The sequence below is a fragment of the Brassica rapa genome, chromosome A04 (assembly GCF_000309985.2).
Source record: "Brassica rapa cultivar Chiifu-401-42 chromosome A04, CAAS_Brap_v3.01, whole genome shotgun sequence".
NCBI lineage: Eukaryota > Viridiplantae > Streptophyta > Magnoliopsida > Brassicales > Brassicaceae > Brassica > Brassica rapa.
The window spans coordinates 2,162,210-2,182,942 of NC_024798.2; the positions used below are offsets into that span (position 1 = coordinate 2,162,210).

A 20,733-nucleotide genomic window follows, 5' to 3' on the forward strand; every position below is an offset into this window, starting at 1 on the left:
TACCCCATCCACTCATAGACACTGATACTCTCTGTTGCCCTGATGGCTTCCGCATCATCCAACACCCAAACGATCGTATTAACCATTAAGGTGAGAGATTAACATCAGTACCTTTATATCCTTGATACACCATCTTTGAAATTTTAGAATCGCCAAACAAACCCCATCAACAAAGACGTCTGTTCATGCACACTCTGTACACAAGCGGCTGTGATGGATTTTAACAACAATAGATTCAGGACAGAAGCGATCTTGTAGTCTCCAGGCCAAGGTGGCTTAAGGAATGACTGCATCTCTCCAGAATTGACCGGATGAGGAAGATAACCATCGTGCAACAAGTGCTAGGATAAGACACCGACGAAACCACGAAGACTTGCCGGAAGAAAACGCTCCGAAGTGGAGAAAAACAGATCTTCCATTCGACGAGAACGATCTGAAACTCTGACCCATGATTCCAAAATTGAACAAAGGGGACCCAAGCCTATGCCAATAACGATCGTACAAGGCAGTGATCGGGGAATTTGAAGAGACTAACATCGCTGAATGGGAGAATAAAATTGTCGATTGGAGATGAATCCAATCGTAAATAGAAGTATCATACAATTCATTAGATTATTGTGGAAACAAAATGAAAAACATGAAGAAACCGACGGCCGGAACCGCCGGTGGTGCTCGCAAAAGTGAAAAGGTGTTTGTATACGATCGCCTTTTTATCGCTCAGAGAAGTTTTTTTTATTTAGATTCCAAAAATTTAATCGGTAAGATTTTTAAAAAAACTCAAATAACCTTAATACGAGCTGAACCAAACTTTATTTCAGACGAGATATGAGTCTGTTGCAACGCAGCAACAGTTTTTTTTCTTTAATGTTTTAATTTAATAAAAATCACAAAATAATAAATCATTTTATTAAAGTTTTATGATTGTTTTTTGCATATGTTGTTTGAGATTTATTTTATAACTAAAACTCATTTTCACACATAAGTTCAAGTTAATATTTATATTTTATAATCATGGTGCATAAATGAATTGTTTTTTTTTTTTTAACGTTGATTAATCATTCAAATAAAAGGGTTTGGGAGGGACTCAAACGAGTGCACCATCGTACAAAAAGGGGTGAGAATCACCCCCGAGCATAAGAAGTAGAAAAAAACAAATACCAATAGGCATCGAAACATATAAAGTAGAGAGGAAGGCCCTAAGGGAACCAGTAGGTGTAGAGCCCGATGTTAGAAAGGACCTCATGATATAGCTTCTGCTGACAAAAGGGAGTGGAGCCACGCCGGGCCATTAGAGGCAACATACGATTGGTATCGTCTACCCGTCGTTACAGAAGTAGCTATTGCGCCTGCAACCGAGTTGCATTCCAAGTTCGCGTGGTGCACACTCCACCCCTCAATGGCCTGCAAATTATACGTAATAGCAGAGACGAGGTGGTGGAAGTGATGAAAGTTTTGCAGATTAAGCAGGATGTCTCTCATCTCAGTGGACGAGGATTCGAAAGAGACATGATGCTTACGGAGGTCTCGCATACTCTCAACTGCCCAGAGTAACGAATAAAGATCCGCTTCCTCTTTGGAGCGAAGTGCAAAGTAAGCTCTTCTACTATGCATGATAGTGGAACCATTGTGATCTCTCAAAATCCATGCGGCTCCACTGGGGTGACCAGATTTATTCCATGAAGAGCCTACGTTGCATTTGATAGATCCCTGAGAAGGTTTACACCATTTGGAAGTAGCCCTCACCTCCTCTCACTCTAATACCACGCTTTGAGCTTGTTGCCATAACTCTGCCTCCTCATAGGCCTTAGCCACCATATTATGTGGGTTAACGTGAAGCTTATTGAAGACCAAAGAGTTCCTTGCCTTCCAAATTTGCCACAAAAGCCATGGGAACACCTGGCGTATACGATCATCGGCATTGTGGTTCTTGGAGACAGAGATAACATGGACCAGATTAAGAAAGACCGAGTTCCGTGAGAATCATGCTTGTGGCATTGGTATGTTGGCCAACTCCCAAGCCTGATGAGCCATATTGCATGTGAACAACACGTGACATATTGTTTCGCTGGCCAGTCCACATCTCAGACAAGTGTTGTCAATCGGAATTCCTCTGGTCTGTAAGCGTTCCTTTACCGCTAATGCTCCGGAAAGGGCCCTCCATAAGAAATGCTTCAGTTTTGGTGGAGCCTTGACCTTCCATAGGTCACTCCAAAGCTTCTTTTCAATTGGTGAAAGGGTGTGGTTTCCTTGTGTGTTTAGTTCCAAGATTGCTTCAGTCAATCTATAACCACTTTGTGTAGAATAACCACCATGTTCAGTAAAACCCCAACGGTATGTATCTTCCTGAGCAATTTTTGGTTTCAAACAGAGTACTCGGGCTGCATCTTCATCGGTGAAAGTTTGAAGCACCAAGTTCCTGTTCCATCTATCTGATCCAGGAACAAGTAGATCAGACACCTTCAAAGTGAGATCAATAACACTGTCTGCTCTGTACATTGGTGGCCGAGGCACAGTGTCGATGATCCAGTTTTCGACCCAGACATTGGATTGTTCTCCATTCCCAATATGGCGAATAAGACCTTGTTTCAGAAGTTCTCTCCCCTGTAGAATGCTGCGCCAAGCAAAAGAGGGGCGTGTGCCAGTACCACATTCAAGAAAGGAGCTTCGATTGAAATACCTTCCTCGCAACACCCTGGCCACCAGCGATTCTGGTTGACTCCATATCCTCCAAGCCTGTTTACAAAGCAGCGCCTGGTTGAACCTCCCAATGTCGTGGAAACCCATACCTCCCATATTTTTCGGTTTGCACAGTTTTTGCCATGCAACCCACGGAATATTCCGCTTCTTATCACCACTGCTCCACCAATACTCTGCAATGGCGCTTGTGATTCTGGCACATAAGTCCTTGGGAAGCAAGAAAACGGACATAGCGTAGATGGGGAGGGCTAGAGCTACTGATTTGATTAAGACTTCTTTGGCTCCCATCGAAAGCGTTTTTGAGTACCACCCTTGCAATCTACCTTCAAGTTTTTCCTTTATGAAATTCAATAGATCACGTTTGGAGCCTTTGAAAACTTCGGGTAGACCCAAATAATTACCATCACCACCTTCCTTGTGAATCCCAAGCAAATTTTTGATCTCTTCCTTTCTTGTCTCAGGGATTTTAGAACCAAATATGATCGAAGACTTCGACGTATTAATCACCTGACCAGAAGCAAGACCGTAGTTCCGGAGACACTTCAAAATCTCTTCACTTTCCAGTAGATCTGCCCTACACATGAGTAAGCTGTCGTCTGCAAAAAGAAGGTGGTGCACTGGCGGAGATTTTTCAGTGAGCTTTATCCCATGAAGTCGACCCTGACTTTCAGCATGGTTGAGGATGCTAACCAACGCTTCAGCGCATAATATGAAGAGAAAGGGGGACAAAGGGTCCCCTTGTCTCAATCCACGCTCTGGTTTGATGAAACCGTGGGAACGACCATTGAGAAGTACTGTGAATGTCACCGAATTGATACACGACATTAGCCATCTCACCCAAATGCGATCGAAGCCCATCTTTTCGAGTAGTGTTTCGACAAAGTTCCACTCAACTCTATCGTATGCTTTCGACATATCTGTCTTAATGGCCATGTAGTTCTCTCCCACCTTCTGGTTTGTTCTAAGCCCATGCACCAGTTCATGAGCTATGATTATGTTGTCCGTGATCAACCTCCCAGCCACAAAAGCGCCTTGAGTTTCAGAGACCAAGTCAGGAAGAACTACTTTTAGTCGATTGTTATAAACTTTGTACTGACCTCAAATAGAATAAATATAGGGTGGAGGATATATTACATGAGTTCTCTGCGCAAATACAATGCCTGCAGCCAAGCATGAAAAGAGGAGAAGATTCCTATGTCTAGCAACCAATCCTATCTGGCATCTATTCTACTAAGTCTGGTTATTTCTCGGTTGGGTACCTTCTCACCAAAGATGAAAACCTTCATGTGGTCCATTATCCAACAGGCGCTTCCCTTACCAAGTGGCCAAGATGTTAGGAATCAGAAACTTCAATCCATATTTTTTTGAGATTCCCTTTCGCTCAGAAGGTTTGGCAGCTCATACCTCTTCACCAAGCAGTTCACGTAGCTGCAAACACTGACCTTAAAGAATCAATGTTTCTCTTTCGCAAGGCAGCATGTTTTCCCTGTACGGGAATCACAACTAACGATCTCCACAGGGTGTATTGGGCGCGAAAGGAATGCAAACAAATAGTTTCAAGCTCAATGAATAACGAAACATAAATGGACAGCTATACATTTTCCCATAAGCAATCAGCGACAAATAAGCTCCAATAATTCTCCAGATAACAGATCCATCACATACAAATAAGCTCCAAAAAATAACCGATTCACTCTCCTCAGAATCCAAACAAGGCTATTTGTTTCATGATCTTGCTAGCTCACCTTTAAACGCAGAAGCCGTAGCAGTTCGATAGGCGCTCTACATGGCAGCGTCTCTCGACTTTCCCACCCTTCCCTGATAACTAAACACTCAACAGAGCAATCAACATCAAGCATCAAATGAAGGGAATCAATGGAGCGTCAAGCATATACATGAAATCTCTTCGGTGTTTGTAAAAATCTCTTTGACGTTTGTAAAAAGGAAAAATTTCATAACAATGCCCACAGCTAAATTTTCTTAAGCTTTTTAATACCCAAACTTTTTCACCACCCAGTTTAATACTCCAAATAATTTTTTTGCTCATTTTAATACACAGACTTTGAAAATTGTGCCCTATTTAATTCACAAACTTTGTTTGTTTTAATGAAAACATTAATAAATTACAAACAAAATTTTAAAAAAAAATCTCTAAAATTTACAAAAAAAAGCTAAGAAAATTCAATTTTTTTGGTGTTTGAGAAATAAAAGTTACTAAATTGTGTATGATATTAAATTTTGTAATAAAAGTTTTAAGTTTTAAATATTGAATTTAGTTTGTTTTCTGAAATAAAAAACAAATTTATTTTTTTTCCTTCAAAATTAGTTTTTTTTTAAATTATTTTTTCCATAGTTTATTTACCTTCTTTCTTAAATATTAAAATAAATTAGAAATTTTTAATATTTTTTCTTACATTTTTGAGATTTTTAAATTTTGTTTGAAAATTATTAATATTTTTAATTAAAATAAACAAAGTTTGAATATTAAAAAGGGCACATTTTTAAGAGTTTGTGTACTAAAGTGAGAAAAATAATTAGTTGGGGTAGCGAAACAATTTAAATATTATGTTTTAAAATTTTAGTTGGGGTATTTTTATATAACTTTTCCTTATAAAAAGCTATTTCTCTAACTTCTCTCACTGTGAAAACAAAGATACTGACTTTCTGGCAAAAGGGATTATGAAATCCTCTAACTTTGTAATGGACCTGTTAGCCAACTAGCCTTTGGTTCTGGTCTTTAATGAATTACTAGACTTTGATATATTTTCTAAAAATATGTTTCTATTTGTTTTTCATGTCAATAATATAAGGGCTAGGCAAAATACCCGAATCTGTAGAACCGAACCGATCTTGATCCGAAAAAGTAGTACCAAACCCAAACTGAAATTGAGTAAACATCCGAATTATTCAAAATTTTGGTTTTTAGAGAACCAAAACCGAATCCGATCCGAACCAAAGTATTTCGGGTACCCGAATGTATACAAAATAGATTTATATACTTATATGTATTTATTATTTTTAGATTTAATATATATAAAACATCTAGAATATATATGATACTTTTAAGTTGGTTTAAATACTTGAAAATATATACAAATAATCAATAGTAAATATATAAAATAGTAAAAGTATACTTAAAACTCCTGTTCGGGATTGCGCTAGGCGCTGTACGTGCGGCCAGATGGAGCCTAGCGCCGAATCAATTATGCGGGGATTATACGGGGATCAATCGGGCCTAGTTTTAGGGTGTTTATATTAGTTATCGGATAGACATTATATATGGTATACGAGTACAAGAGATGTTGAGTTGGTTCAGTGGCTTAGACGCTTAGTTTGAGTTGTAGGTGAAGAGTTCAAACCCCTAGCTGTGGAAATTTTAGGTTTTTTCGGTAATAATCTTAATGAAGGTTATTCTGACATATGTTATTTAAATTTATATTTAATATATTATTTTGTTTATACTTTTTGATAAATTTAAAGTATATAAATATATAATGAATTTTAAAATTTTAAAAGTAATTTAAATGGGTTATCTGAATTCGAACCGAACCCGCAAAAATCCTAAATGAACCCAAACAGAAATTTAGAAATATTAGAATGAGGCTGAAATTTTTGACCCCGGAAACCTGAAATTCAAACAGACTTGAACGGAACCCGATTATGTACCAGATATATTATAGATAGTTTCTCATAATATAATGGACTTCCAAATTTTCTTAAAAGTATAAGCCCATTACTTTTTTTTTCTTAATATACTGCTATCCATGTTTCCAAATAAACATGTTTTTTAAAACTACAATCTATGTTTCCAAACAAACCTCATTTTTAAAACTGTAATCCATGTTTCTAAACAAACTTTTTTTTAAAACTACAATCTATCTCTCCAAACAATTTTTTTTTTAAAATTACTATACATGTTTCCAAACAAACATAATTTGTACTTGAGTTTTAATAAGATAGATATGCACACACAAAATGTGTAACTATTGTTTCACAAAAAGGTTAATGTCACAAAAGTTTTGAAAGATCGATTTTTTTTTTGCCAGCCCAAACTAGAGAATCCACTATGAACACAAAATTGTGAAAATTAAATAATTGAGATTTGATGAGTGAACTATATCTTAAATCTATTATATTATTCAGGTTAAAAATAATTTTATGCATTTTTTAATTAAATACATATTTTAATAAATGTATTTTAACATACGTATTTAATGTGGTTTTATAAATTTATAAAAAAGTATCTTTAAATACATATTTTAAATTTAAGATGGATTTTATATCTCTTTTTCTTTTCTTTTTACTGAAAATACAAATCTGAATATGAATAAAGTAACCAAGATCATCTGCAATGAAAAATATCTTAAGTATCATGTAAAGAAATTAAAAAATGTAGCAAAAAAATAATAATTAGAAATTAAAAATTAGAAAAATGAAAAATCAGGAGAGAAAGTAGAAAGAATATTTCGTGAGTTGAAAAAATTATTGAGAAACCCACTTAAAACATGTCACATTTTAATTGGTCAATATATATAATTATTAAAATAAATAGTTGAGAAAGTTTTTATGGATGCTCTAACACATCGCTTTTTTCCAACTGATTATATTGATCTAAGATAGAACTAGATTTTGACTCGCGCAACCGCACGGATGTTTGTTTTTACTTTTTTTATACATAAATTATTATTTTTAAACATTAGTGATATTTTTTTAACATTAATCATATACTTAAATATTTATATAACTATTTCAAATATAATAATTTTATAATTTACATGTTATAATTAATCATTTGGTTAAAACCGTATGTATTTTCACTTCTTATTATATATTTATCTTATTGTATTTGCATTTACTTATTAAACAAATTATTATATTCATGAGAAAACATATTTGAAAATTATTTTGTATTTAATTTATGCTAAATTCTGACCCGTGTTTCAAAGCTGTATCTCTTTTTACTAATATTTTTTATACTTATTCATTTTAGATAATATATTATTGTATATACAAAAGTCTAAGATATGTTAATTTTTAGACATGTATTATAAGGTTTGTTAATTTTAAGCCGTTCTATCGTCATATTATATTTTTAAAATAAATAATTTATATTTATGAAAATAAAATTTATAAATTTATCAATTGAATATACTTTAATCATATTTATTTAAGTATAATAATTATATTTTAACTTGATCATGACTATAAAGTGGGTAAAATAGAATATAATTTATTTATTTTTCATTTTATAAACGATAACTTAAAATATATTAAATTATTGTTAAAATACTTTTACATAGATTTATTAGAATTTTTAAATATAATATATAAATATATATTATATTTAAAATGAAAATATATTATGATTAAAGTAGTTACAAAGATTTTATATTATAAGCTTTAAAGAAATACATGTTAATTTTTATACATGTATTATATATTTTGCTTAATCCATCTTACCAACATATTAGATTTTATTTTTGAACATAAATATTTTATACTTATGAAAATAAAATTTATAAATTTAATACAATTTTATTATACTTAGCTCAATATAATAATTTTCTTTTAATATGACTGATTATGATTATATAATATATAAAATATTACAGAATTTTTTATTTTTTATTTTATAAATGATTACTGAATTTATTAATGTATAATAATATTTCAAACTAATTTCGAAATTAATGAAAAATATTTAAATATAATTTCGAAAATGAAGATCTTGTAAAAATCTTTTAAAACAGATTTGTTAGATTTTTAAAATAAATATATTTATATTTTAAATAAAAAGATATCAAAAGATATTATGATTAAAGTATTTTAAAGATTCTATGTATTATTATTCTTAATAAAATACATTTAATAAGATTTCAAAGTGATGGTCCAAATAAAAAAAAAAATCACACATGAAAGAAGTCATGACTTCTGTTTTAATATATAAGATACAAGAGATAGAATATAATTTCTCCAGAAACTAGAGCTTAAAAGACAGCGCAACTAAACCCACGACTGGGGCAACTAGAAATAAACAATTAGCCATGATATAAAAACTCAAAGAAAAGCATTTGAAACCCAAACACGGGTAACTAGAGAAAAACACCACACCAAACCCGAAAAAACTTACATATAAAAGTAATAAAGCTTATAAAGCTGCAAAATATTCGTAACTACTGGTAGCCTATTTTATCAAAAAAAAAAAAACTACTGGTAGCCTATGGTCGAGACTTATCGCTGCTGCTCTCAGCTCCCAAAACAATAACATCAGCCTCTTGTTACAACGAGAGACTATCTCTCAGAGCGTATCTAGCTAGATAGAAGCCGCCAAGACACTCCAAATATCAACAAATTTGAACAAGAGCGAGACCTTATCAAACGAGAGTATCCAGCAGCTAAACAAACTGAAACTCTTGAAAGGGAAGCGACCAAAGTTAAGACTGTCCGAAATTTTGCAAGTTTTAAAGCTAAACACCAAGCTTCGGACTGAGCCACACCATTGCCTATGCAACGGAAGATAAGAACTTGCCATCACTTATTTCTTTAAACGCGTCTTGCAAGGTCTCTATCCTTCTTCAGTAGTGATACATGTGCAGCACTTCATCGTTCCCTTACCATCTTCCTCTTCAAATCAGATAACGCTAGGTTCCTTTCCACTGGTTACTCATCAATTAGAAACGCATAACCCAAAAATCTAGAAAACGTTGCCATTTCTTCAGATTAAACTCCAAGGAAAAAAATGGGTGGTAGGCGGATTTTGTAGGTCTTCATGTCCCCTATTGATTAGATAGTAAATAATCCATTTCGAATAAATTATGTGTCTTCTTTATATACAAACCAGTTTGAACAATGATGTTACTTCAGGTTCTAACCAAGATTGGTCTTTGGGTAAGGGACTCCCAAAAGAATCTCAATCATCATCTTATAGGATTTGGTCAGACTTCTTAGCTAAATCTTTTCAGGTACCATATCTTGTTAATCTATTACCAAAGCTGTTTTCATATGTATAACAACATTCAACTGTAAATAAATGATGGAAGAATGAAGCATAGAATCGAAATCCCAAACTCAACACACATTGTTATGCCTTGTTGGTGGGTTGAAACAAACTGATCTTCTTTTAGGCCAACTCCAGACACCAAAACACCAAATTTGGTGTTATTTCATCTCCAATGGACCACTAAAAATTATACCAATCCACCAAATTTGGCTTAGAGTGAATAGTATTACACCAACTATTTAATATACATATTTTTATTATGTTTCATATAATAATATAGTTCAATTATTATTATTAATTAATTCAAAATTTTAATTAAACATAAATATACTGTATTATTTGAATTTTTAAATTATTTTACATAATAAAAATATATTTATTTTATATTCAAGTAAAAATCACTAAATAATTATTATCATTTACTTTATATTGAAAAAAATAAAATATCATAGAACTTTCATATTTTATTTCAATAATATAAAATTTTAGTTAGTATTTTATACAATATAAAATTTAATAATATTAGCTGATTAAGATTAGAATGAATATAAAATTTGAAATAAACACTCAAAACATAAAATAATATATTATTTTGTTATGTGCTTTTCATAATTAATAGTTTGTATTTTATAATATAATATTTTATATAAAACAAATACATAAAAGTATAATATTGTTAACCCAAAAAATATAAATGTAAATAAATTTATAAACAGAAAATTACAAAAAAAATAACAAACATAATATCTAAGTGTGATAAAATAATTATTTATCAATTACAAATAACAAAAATATAAAAGTTATTAAAACCGAAACATCAAATAATATATAATATTACTTTTGGTGCTATGATTGGAGATGACAAAAAATTATGACACCAAAACACCAAATTTGATGTAATTTCAATATCAAATTTGGTATTATTGTTGGAGATGCCCTATGATCACAGACAAAAAAAGCATGATATTCGTTTTTGGATCCTCACTTCTGGTTATGTTTAAAACTCCTTCATCACAGGCATGAAACCCCCAAGAGAAAGAAATTATAATGTAAAAAAATAGAGAATTTGAATGATGTTGATCTAATAAACTTTGTTTTTATCATTGTTATGCTCACAACTAAACTTTGAGCAGATCGATATGGATGCAGCGAGCGAGGCCTTACCGCTAGTATTTGTTTGCATATCCACGTAGACAGAGATAAAACCTCATATACCAACAAATTAATTAGGTATTGAATATGTCGTATCATAATTAGAAGATGATCGGCTCTAAAACCTAGAAGTGGCGGTGGTGGTGGTAATGATACATCGTTGATGGGTCATGATGATGATGCAGGCTCATTCCTTCCATTTGATGTCCATGTCCATCTCCAAGATCCCGATTAGTAGCTCCAAGATTAAGATAAACCAATCTTGAATCCAAACTACTTCCGCTCGTGTGTTCTTCTTTCATGTTATTATCATTATTGTTCCCTTCTTCTCGTGAAATCACCAATGCTGCGGACTGGACCAGCTCAAGACAAAGCCTAAGCTTATTAGGTTCAGTGTGAGTCAATCCATGAATTGTCCCCTTAAACAAGAAATTTGACGTTAGGGTTCTAAGGATGTCAAGTGGAGTGATACCATCAACTGTCTGGACGTTTGGGTCGGCATGGTGGTCTAGTAAGACGGCCACCATGTCCGGAGAGACCATCTCGGCCGCGATGTGGAGTGCGGTTTTCCTGGTTGGACCCACTTGAAAGTTCACATCAGTTGCACCAATCTCAAGAAGTGCCTTCACAACCTCTCTACTACAATTCTCCACTGCGTAAACCAAAGCTAGTGACTCGTCTAGATTGAGTCCTTCTCCCATAACCATTAGCTTCACGAGCTCGACATCTGAGGAGTCCAGTGCTCGTCTCATCCTCCTGATCTTCTGGTCGTCTAGGTCTAGAGCCGAGGTTAGGTCATGTTGGTGAGGCATGGAAGATTTGAGACGAAGATCTTCAACCTTGGCTACGAGTTCTATTGGGAGGTGTTTGGCTAGAATCTCTGTTGGAAGACCTGATTTGGTGAGTAGGTAAGAGCAAGTGGTCCACAATTGATGCATGTCATGCTTTCTTGAAGCTATTAGCACTTTCATCACGTCTTCAATGGAGGCTTTCTCCACCATGCTTGTCAAATGTTTCTGTGATTAAAAAACAAAAGAAGAAAGTTAAGACAAAATGCTGAATTAATTTAAAGACACCATCCACCACTTATTTTTCATTTAATGTGCATGTTCATTGTCAAAAATAACTATTTCTCACAAAATGTTTTTATTATATTCAAACCCAAATGAAGAAAGGGGGATAAGACCATTATAGAAAAAATCTATTGATAATAAAACGACCATATCATTTCTCATTTTAGGGGTTACAAATAAGATCCAGGTTATTAGTAAACTTACTATTTATAAATATATTTTTTTATAATTAAAGAGTTTGGATACTGGAAAAAGAAAACTACAAAACAAAATCTTAACTTAAATTTCTCGGTAATCTTCAAGCTTAGTTACGCATACATGAAATCGTGGCAATAATAACTCTTATGTATATTCACATACGCGTTTTATCAATACGGTTTCAAATCCCAACTCAAGCGAATACGGAGAGCAGATGAATAATGTAAAAATGACAAAAATTAATACTTATATAACTTGCTAACTACCCGCCCTGATCAATCCATATTTTAGTCGCATTAATAGTCACGTATATAATTAGTTGCAAGAAAAATAGAACTAAGACAAGATCTTTGGCAACTGTATTTTTGGCTTGGTATACGATAATACGAATATATATCTGTGAAACTCAATCAATACCATGATGCAGAAACATACATGCATGTGGTTTTAAAAATGCCAAATAATCTAGTGTCCTTCAAAAATGGATATATCACAGCGATATCAAATATTTGAAAAGTCAACATTAACATTTTTAGTTAGAGAATGTAATACAGTATTAAAAGAATTTACATATGAAGATCTATTCCAGAGAAAATCATCATTTTTCCTTCAAAGTAAATTTCAGCCGTATATATATATATATATACCATATATACAGTTTTTCATTTCAAAGCGTTGACCGATTGATAACAAAAATATACATTAATTTGATAGATTCTGAATGTTGGCATGGCAGAGACAAACTTGCAAAAAAAAAAAAAGGTTGGTTGGTTCCATTTAGTATATACGGTGATATGCAGTCAAGCGATTTAAATGGTAGATGAACTTAGCAAATTGATTTATATAACTTTCTTCGACACTAGTAGTGATAAAATTAATCAACAATGTTTGTATCGTAAATGCACCTGTGCCGCGTCACTTTATACGACACGTCTATGAAACTTGATTTAAAAAAATGCATTTACCATATTTATCGCAGAGAAAAAAACAGACCAACCACGATCATTATTGGAAGCCATCTGCATGCGTGTTAATATGGAACTGGTAAATTGGCAAGGACGGTGATGGATAAGAACATTGGCCTAATTCGTTAACGCAGAGACCACCAAAAGTCTCGAACTGTTCTCGGTTAAAATTTGATTTGATGGTTTGGCCTTTGACCGTTGGTCCATTTTTGACTATCTCTCTTCCATTGTTTCCCATTTTTTACCCCACATTAAATAAAAAAATCTCTTATCTTTCCACATGATCCATAATACATTAGGATGGAAAAACACCAATGATGATGTTCTATTCCGGAAGTACTTAAAATTTTAAATGATTAATTATGAAAAACAAATATAAAGTTAATGTCTGATGATGATAAACTACACTAGAACCTCTATAATTAAATTAAAAATGTTGGAACTTTAAAATTTTATTAATTTATAGATATATTAATTTACAAAAGATTTTTTATTTAGATTTCTTATTTTAAGATATATTTATTCTAAGATAAGAAAAATGTTTGATTTTAGTGTATAAACATTAATTGTTATTTTTTTGAAATTTGACATTTATATTAATTTTATTATACTATTTGGTGTATATAATATATATTGCATATAACTTAAATGTGGTTTTAGATATAATATTACTAAATCTCATCAAAAATATATTAAATATTAAGAAAATAAAAGATAATTTCATTGTTAATAAAAAAATATAATAATAAGTTCTTACTTTTGTAAAATATGTATACATATAAATTATTAATTTATAAATTTAATGGGACCACATATTTACATATAATTTTCTAAAAATTTATTATCTTATTATTTTATCGATTTGTGTCAAATTTTGAACCGGTCCAAGTTGGGACTGGCGAAAATTATTAATTTATAGAGATTATTAATTTATCGAGTATTAATTTATAGAGATTCTACAGTATTGTGGAAGTTTGTTATTTGATTAAAGATTCACTAATGTTTTTAAGATATGTGGTTTGAGTCACAGAAAAACAATTTATTAAGAATTATTCCCTCGGTTTGATTGTAGTTGATGTTTAAAGTTTTTGCACAACGATTAAAAAAATATAAATTTTTATACAATTTATTTTGGTTACATAAAAATAATATTAAATAAAATAATTCAACTAATAAAAATGCAGTATTTTGTAATTGGTCAAAATTTTCAAATCACATTAAATTTTATCTAAAATATTGAGAACTTCGCTTATTATGAAGCAAAACAAAAATAGTATTAATAACAAACGATTAAGATGGGTTTTCATAAAACAAATTATAATGGTGTAATAGAATCTTCATATGTAATTTTTTTTAAACAAATTCACATATATTAAAACGATGGAAGTGACAATGACAAATTATTTTTCGAAAAACCCACAAAATTCCGAAAAGCCCTATAGCCCTTACTATAAGAGCCGGACCGGGCTTTGAATTCTAGGCCCAAAATAAATTCGGGTCGGCCAAGACCGGACTCAAATATTTACGGGTTTAGCGGTTTTGGACCAGGTCGAGCCAGCCTGAATTGACACTCCTAGTTGTACAATCGTCTAGTAATAATTTTGCATAATTTGTAGCAAAATAATAAATCAGTAGTAACAAGATAGAGTGATTATGTCAACAAAAATTAATCTAAATATTATTACTGAAGTTTCTTAAAACATAACAATTTCATACTATTATATGTTTCTCATTGATTTCCTAAATCTACAATATTAATGGCATATACGAAAAACGAATTACTATGTAGATTTTTAGTTCAATTAAATTTTAGCCGATTATTTGCCACTTTGCTATTCTTTTTTCGTCTATGAATTTCATTGATGAAACACAGAGATACAATAAGTACAAGAGACAATGATAAATACCGCTTTGCTATTCTAGTTCACATAATTCTTTTTTCTTCTCTTTTCTGTTTGTAACAGTAATATTTTTCCATGACTTTTTTTGGACTGAATTTTCCATGACTTCCTTAACTCAGAAGTCATTTTTTTGTCATCAATATAAACATTCATTGAAACTCTGCAAACCAAACATGTAATTCAAAATCCATATGAACAGCAAAAGACTATTGTTTTCTAGAACTGCATACAAGACTATCCGTCCTTAAATTCATTGTTTGTGGTATTTGAAAGAGCTCTGAAATGTGAAAACTTCTTTAGATTTTGATATCTTCTAAACAATCTGTAATTCTTGGTCATTCTTCTGACACCGAAACCATTTTCACCAATTGAAAATATTTTATCGCAAATGTGGCATGAAACTGGTGTAGATAGCCAATAGATGGTGTTTCAGAATAGATATTCATCGGGCTAATATAAAACCTGAAAAGATAAAGTAAAGATCTGTCTAGTTAGACTACTTTCGTTTGCAGCGTGTTTACTTCAGCTAATAAACGAAGTATGATTTAAATAATCAATGTATTCTATAAAAATAATGCAGATAAACAAAAAATAACTAGTACTAACAAATAATGTAAATCCGTGTCGAATTGAAGGTCATGAGAATCCGTGTCGTCCGGGTCGATCGGCTCCTTCTGTCGGACCACTATCCAAGAATTTCTTGAAATCATTATCCAAAAATTACAACATATCCTAGTTCAGAAAAAAAAAAAAAGAATTACAACACATCTAATCTAACTCCAATTTATATAAACTTCAATTAAAATACTAGTTCAAGTTAGATGATGAAAACTATTAAGCCTGTTTCCATGTTACGACATGCTGATGTCTTATCACTTAACCTTCTTGATTTTTTCTCTTGTTGAAACCTAATTTTCTAGTCCTCGAATGAATTTTCTTCAAATGGTACATAGACATTGAGGTCAGCCAAGAAAACACGCGCGGGTGTCCATTTTTTCCTTTTGTTTTCTATATTTGGTTTTGATAGGAAGAAAGAAACTCTTCTCCTTTCCAAATATATCTAGCTTTTTATATTTGTAATATACATCGATTAAATTTGTGCAGAGAAGAAAATTGAAAATATTAGTGAAACAAGTCTGGCAACACATGAAGGCAGTCGTATGATAAGATAGATATCCGATTTGATGTTGTCTTGTCTTTTCACTTTCTTTCTCTAAACTAAATGATAATTTTCCTTCTTTTCTTAATTTTATTGTAATTTCTTGAAATCATCATCGCATCTTACGGTTTGTTCCACCCTTTAATGCATTTATGTTTCGTTGTCTTTTGTTAATTTCTTAACCGTTGAACTCACTTTCGATTGTAAGTGTTTAAACCCACGTAACTCTTAGGTTATGAATGGGAGGTGGAGAAAATAGCGGTTCTTCCATTCAAGTGTATCGTACACACATCAATTGCCGTTCATGCAAATTATTTGATTTTAATAAGTGGTTCAGTTTAATTAATAAAGTAATCAAAACAGTAGTTATGGTTCAAGCAATCCAAATTTTAAAAACACAAGGGTTTTGATGTGTATATGGTGTATCCTCCTACTTTTATTTTAGTATTCATTTTTTGTTATTCTTTTGTTTAATAAAAGTTTGAATATTGTAAGACTATTATGTTACATAACTATAAAGCTTAATAAACTAGTCTCTTAAAAAACAAAAATATTTTAAATCATCTAATTTTTTTTACAACAAAATATCACCTAATTTAAAACTGTAAAAAATAATACTTTTTATATTCAAGCATAATATACATAGAATACATGTAATATAACATATATTTGCTTATAAACTGTTTTTAAAACTCTCTTAATATACAAAAGATTATTTTTTTAATTTTTTTTGTATATAAAGATTGATGTTTTACTTTTAGTTAATGCTGTTTTCTAAGACATAATATATTAACAATATTATATGATAATAAATTATAAATAAATATTTTTAAGTTAAATTATGAAATATACTGAAAATATATTATTTTAAGTGAATATAATCTATACTATACTAAAAGGGGGATATAAGCCATGGAGAGAGTGTCCACATAGGATAGAAAAATCAACCAATCAGAGAATCCGAAATTGCCATGTCATCTCATTTATTTTTCGTAAAAAATAAAAAAACAATGCGAAGGTGAGAATCGAACCCGGGTTAGTATGATATATATATATATATATAGGACAGTTACCACTAAGCCATTGAAACTTTCTTGGACACATATACAAGAACCACTAAGTATATAATCACAACAGTTACCACTAAGCCATTGAAACTTTCTTGGACACATATACAAGAACCACTAAGTATATAATCACAAATTCTTATGTACATTTACAATAATATGAATTCAACTTTCAAGACTCCGATACTTTGTTTTGTAAAAAAAAATAAGTAAGTGACTAAGCTAATATATTCTTAGAAAGTGTGAGAACGTTGACAAATATGAAAAAACATAGATTTTTGTTTTCGTGACAAAGTTAAGAATTTTGTAAAAGTAAGTTTAACATATAAATTTTCGTGCCAAATATGAAAAAACATAGATTTTTGTAAAATTTTGACAAAACAACTCATAACATACTTCTCTAATGTCTTAATAAAATATTATTTAAGGGTGCAATAATTAAATATATTAATTCAATAAATTTTGTAATTTATAGACAAAACAATAACACAACAAATTTTGAAACATTTGTTTAACCTATCAATTTTTTTTTCATGAGAATCCAACTAAACAAGATAAAAATAATAATTAGATTTAACAAATATTTAATTACCATTTTATTCAATTTTGATTAATTTCAAATTATCATAATGTATCTTTTTGAAGTTACAAATATGAAAAAACATAGATTTTTGTACAATTTCACAAAACAACTCAAAACATATTTTTATAATGTCTTAATAAAATATTATTTAAGGATGCAATAATTAAATATATTAATTCAATAAATTTTATAATTTATAGACAAAACAATACCACAACAAATTTTGAAACATTTGTTTAACCAATCGATTTTTTTTCATGAGAATCCAACTAAATAATTAGATTTACAAATATTTAATTACCATTTTATTCAATTTTGATTCATTTTAAATTGTAATAATGTATATTTTTGAAGTTACAAAAAAATAATGTTCTTTCTTTATTACACTAGCATTATATATAGATTCTATATACACAAAATAAATATAATATAACAACATAAACTTGCTTTCCCCGATTCATATGAAAACTTTTTAAGTTATCCACCAAAGCAAATTAATTAAATCAATGAAATTGTTAAAATAAAGCAAATTAATATATAATTTTATTTTAAATTAAATTATTTAAAAAGTGTATTTTCGTTAAAACAAAATAATAAATAAGTAAAACTGATTTGATGGTAATTTTTATGATATATATATATATATATATATATCAATTCTGTGAAAGAAATAGAAGCTTAATATGGAAAAAAATCTTAAATACAAAAACCTCTAAAAATTAACAAAAAAACTAATTAATTAAACTATGATATCACTTAAAAGCTTCTTTGACCATATTAATAAAATATTTAAGCGATAATTAGACAAATTTGATTTTTTTTCCAGCAACAAGTTTATTATTAATTAGCATCACTTATTTCAAGATGTTTAAGAAATGGTGGACAAAAAAATAGGATGGACATTAATGATATATGAACTATGAATAGTACTTTGTGAAGCAGACTTAGATAACATATCTGCACATCCATTTTCAGTCCTTTTTTATGCCTAAATTCAATTTCTTCAGAGTAGTTATTCCACAAATAGATCGTATGAGATATTGTTTTGATATGTAGATTTGTTTTTTCAATGTTAAGAAGATTGATAACTGTAAAAATGTCTCATTCGTATATGATATGTCTATAACCGAGTCTCTAACATGAGACAAGTTTGTTTAAAAAGTAAATAATTTTATTTTTCTTATATTATATAATCAATATATATTATTTACTGATAATAAATATATAGTTATTCATCTACCACAAATATCTATGCAAATATGTGAATCAAGTACAACAATCAAACAACATAATGATTTCCACAAAGAAAATTTAAAAAATATATTTATGTTATGTAGTCATATTTTATATTTTTTAAATAATGTAATACAATATTATACATTATTTTTTTAGAATTGAGAAATACATATATCACTTAGACAAATTAAGCGATAATTAAACAAATTTGATTTTTATTTTGTGAGCAAAAAGTTTATTATTAATTAGCATTACTTATTTCAAGATGTTTAAGAAATGATGGATAAAAAAATAGGATGGACATAAATGATATATGAACTATAAATAGTTTTTTGTAAAGCTCACTTAGATAACTCATATGCATATCCATTTCCAGTCCTTTTTGATGCATAAATTAAATTTCTTCAAAGCAGTTATTCCACAAAGAGATCGTATGAGATATTGTTTTAATATTCAGATTTGTTTATTGATTGTTAAGAACATTGATAAGTGTAAAAATGTTTCATTCGAATATGATATGTCTATAACCGAGTCCCCAACATGAGACAAGTTTATTAAAAAGTAAATAATTTCATTTTTCTTATATTATATAATAAATATATATTATTTACTGATAATAAAAATATAGTTATTCATCTATCATAAATATCTATGCAAATATGTGAATTAAGTACAACAATCAAACAACATAATGATTTCCACAAAGAAAATATAAAAAATATATTTATGTTATGTAGTCTTATTTTCTATTCTTTAAATAATATAATACAATATTATACATTATTTTTTAGAATTGAGAAATACATATAATATCTTATCCGCGCGTAGCGCGGTTAAAAAATCTAGTAATCATAAATATTTTAAACCGCTTGATCTGGTTAATCCGCTTGATCCACTTTTGTTCCACTAGATCTGCAACGTAAATTAACATAAGAAATGGTTGCACAAGAAAAGAAATTCGACAAACAGTTGCTTATAAATGATTTTTCATGTGCTGGCAAAAGAAATATACTCTGCATGCTTTTAATTAACTTAAATATATAAGTAGGTCCTTGCATACAAAGTATAGTTTAATTTTTTTTTTATGATAAAGATTTTTCTTTTAGTAGGTCCTCGCTTAATCAGATCCCAGGGTTCTGCTTTTTGATGCATTACTTTGAGGATTTTGTGCCTATCCAACTTCATCTCGAAGTGTACTGTCACTCGTAAGAAAATAGCTTACAGCTGTATGATCTTCAGATACTATATAAGTGAGGTGTCCTTTTAATCAGTCAATTTCAGATTACTTTTGTCAGTTTAGATCAATTTGTATGGAAATTTGAACTATTATTTGAAAAGTTATTTTATTGCTTTGAACTCTCAAGTAAAAATTAGAATGATTAAATTTGTCGCTATTTCTAATAAATATTTAAATTTGCTTATATATTATTTAAAATAATTAATGAATTATTTTTGAAAAACGTGAATGTATTGTTAAGTCTTATCTTTGATTGACATCTTCTAATTTACGTCTCTTGAAGCAGAATGTTAGAAAAAGGCTAACAAAAAAAAACGAACAAGGATCACGAGGACTCTCCTATTACATAAGTTGAGACAATGCCCCTTTAGATATCTCGAATTCCTACATGTAAAATTAATGTTTTATCAATCGATAATGACAATGTCAGTAGCCTAAGGTAGAATCTAAAGAATCAAATAGTAC

General features: G+C 30.2%; 1 protein-coding gene across 1 annotated transcript; it reads right to left on the bottom strand.

Annotated features, from left to right (window-relative positions):
- Positions 1-10,067: 10,067 nt before the first annotated feature.
- Positions 10,068-13,714, bottom strand: LOC103863334 (regulatory protein NPR6). The gene has a single exon (XM_009141087.3). It carries the CDS (start codon positions 11,848-11,850, stop codon positions 10,975-10,977), a length of 876 nt encoding a protein of 291 aa, XP_009139335.1. The 5' UTR covers positions 11,851-13,714; the 3' UTR covers positions 10,068-10,974.
- Between the last annotated feature and the right edge of the window lie 7,019 nt (positions 13,715-20,733).

Coding starts and splice junctions, on each gene's coding strand:
- LOC103863334 (XM_009141087.3), bottom strand. CDS start 11,850: ATGGTGGAGAAAGCCTCCATTGAAGACGTGATGAAAGTGCTAATAGCT.